Genomic DNA, 2,500 nt, shown 5'->3' with positions numbered 1-2,500 from the left:
GTGATCAGTTTTCATGATAAAATTAATAAAAGGGGGCTTAAAATTGATCTAAAAGCTTCAGAAAGTTTCGAACCAAAACTCTGATTCTTCTTCGGGGGACAATGAATTTAAAAATTTGAAATCACTGCTTTATATTTTGGCCCCCAAGAGATGTTAGGAGCAGCACACATGCCCTTGGGAACTCCCTTTTTCCAATGACAGAGTTCTTCTCAACATTCAAGTGCAAGGATTCCAGAAAAAATTATGCGTTGCACTGCTTTTTTCATTCAGACAGCAGTATACATTATGTTAGTGTACAACATATTTATAACTAGGATCCTACCCAATTTCTGCAGTTGTTTTACCTTCTAAAACTTGTTTTTATTGAAATTACTGCTGGTATACAGTACTGGCCACAGGAATAGCAGCACCTACATGCACGTAAAATGTTTGCAACATGGCGGATTTACGCGCAAAATATGCGGGCATTAAAATATGCACACATAATATTTTACACGAACTATTACACATGCCTGAAATGACACACAGTCTGCATGTAATTTGACATGAGTAAAATTGCCATGTCCATTACACGCAACTTGCGTGTATTTTTCACTTGGCAATGTACATGAATCTAACAATGAAAGTTAGAATCACAGAGTCGGTATTTCTGTTTGACGCGGCCTGCAGTCTGCAAGTGTCAGACACCAGCTTGTTTTGGCGTTTGTAAATTAACGTAACTGGTGAAAAATAATACCCTCCCAGCAATACAGTGTAGACTGACCAAATTATATTTTAACAACAGCAAAGTAAAACTTTTAATAAATCTGAACTACTGTAAATACAGACACATTGTTTAATTTTGGGAGTGCGGTTAACATCCTCCTGCCAACAAACGGCTGGATCACTGGTCTGCATTGTTTGTTTGTAATGTGGCACCCGTCGCAATAATACATTTGCACAGTCCCACAGTCCTTCAAGTTTTGCTTGTCTCATGTTAATTAGAGCTATTGTTATTTTTACCCCACTGGCAATACAAAATTTAAATAAAAAAAGAAAATCAAACTGAATTCTGGTAGTTGTAGTCAAAGTTTCCAATTGTATTTCGTATTCAGCCAATAAAATATTGTATTTTGTACTTGGCAGGAAGGTGACGTTCTGATTGGTGGAAAATACAATGTGCTCTTTCCATGATACTATCACATTTTACAAAATCCACCATGTTGGATGACAAAAGAATGCAACAGCCTCCAAAACAAAGCAATTTCAACCAGCCATGCCAAGCCTGACTTTTCTTAGTTTTGGATGTCCCAGTTTGTAGCTTGCCATCCAGCAGGGCAGATTTTATAACATGTGACAGTTTCATGCAAAGGGCCCATTGGCTGGACCAGTGATCCAGCCATGGTGTGCAAGGAAGGAACACAGGAGCACAAAACAGCTGGTCAATCAAGCCCATACTGGATATTGAACTATCCTCCCTTATATGTTTTTAGGCACTGTGACAATGTAAATACTCTTACTAACTGTACAATGTACTAATAAATGAATAAACTTGAGTTCGGTTCCACTCTAATCTTTTTTCATCTTGTTTCCCACAATGTTTGGCTCATTTTTCTGAATTTCTTAACACACTGTTAGTTGGGCCTGGAAAGTGATGTTAAAGGCAAATTGTGTTGACTGCTTCAAATTTACTCTTGAATTCATTGAGAAAAGAAACAAAATAGGAAAAAAAGTCACTAAAGTTTGAAAAATATTAATAGGTGGTTGTCAGTTACATGTACCATTGATGACTATTTCTTGCCAGTTTCTTACTCTTGAATTGCATTTTAACAGTTTTCCTACCTTTGATTTCCTGTTAAATTGAGCACCACACATCTCATTGTCAACTTCAAAAGGCAAATTAATGTCAAGATGATACCTCACTGGATTCACATGAAGAAGTACTCTATCTTCCCCAATATCTAACGTTGTGTCCTTTGTTGATTTCTCCATGAAACAAAAAATTAAAATATTATTTAAAAAAAGGAAAACATGATTACTGCTTTCTTTAAGTACTGCTTTATTTATTTTGTATATAACAAACAGCTCTTACCAAACAGGGGATGGCAAATGGTACCTCCAAAATTTTGGCACTTGCAAACTTTCATCCAATCTCAAAATCTCAACAGCCTTTGCAAAGAGTCTCGAAATCTTGTTCATATTGCATTTATTTCAGTGTGAGCTAGGCCTTCATGTTTTGTTCTTGGTCTTAGATTCCCAAACAAGGGTCTCGGATTTTAACATTTGCCATCCCTCAAACAGGTTCAAAGTACATGTGCCTACTTTAAGTTACTGCCTAAGTTTTTCCCATTTGAATTTATGGCCCCAATATGAAGAACAATGATCTTAAATTGAAGTAGAAAAGTTAAGGAGCCTAAACTTACAGTATGTCCTAAGAAACAAGAGGCTAGTAAGATATTAATTATTTTATTATATCTCATGCTTATCAAATGGTTTGGATAAAGCACACTTCAACCATTAG

At 36.1% G+C, this 2,500-nt stretch overlaps 1 protein-coding gene across 2 annotated transcripts in view; it reads right to left on the bottom strand.

The window, feature by feature from the left end:
- LOC137969874 (PIH1 domain-containing protein 1-like) overlaps window positions 1-2,500 on the bottom strand; it is a 10,707-nt gene that overhangs the window by 824 nt on the left and 7,383 nt on the right. For both annotated transcript variants that reach the window (XM_068816268.1, XM_068816269.1), the window contains exon 4: window positions 1,822-1,965. In XM_068816268.1, the coding sequence (XP_068672369.1) occupies window positions 1,822-1,965 (144 nt within the window). The remainder of the gene's footprint in view (window positions 1-1,821; window positions 1,966-2,500) is intronic.

Source organism: Montipora foliosa, chromosome 9 (assembly GCF_036669935.1).
Source record: "Montipora foliosa isolate CH-2021 chromosome 9, ASM3666993v2, whole genome shotgun sequence".
Taxonomy (NCBI): domain Eukaryota; kingdom Metazoa; phylum Cnidaria; class Anthozoa; order Scleractinia; family Acroporidae; genus Montipora; species Montipora foliosa.
This window is presented reverse-complemented; position numbering and strand designations above follow the sequence as displayed.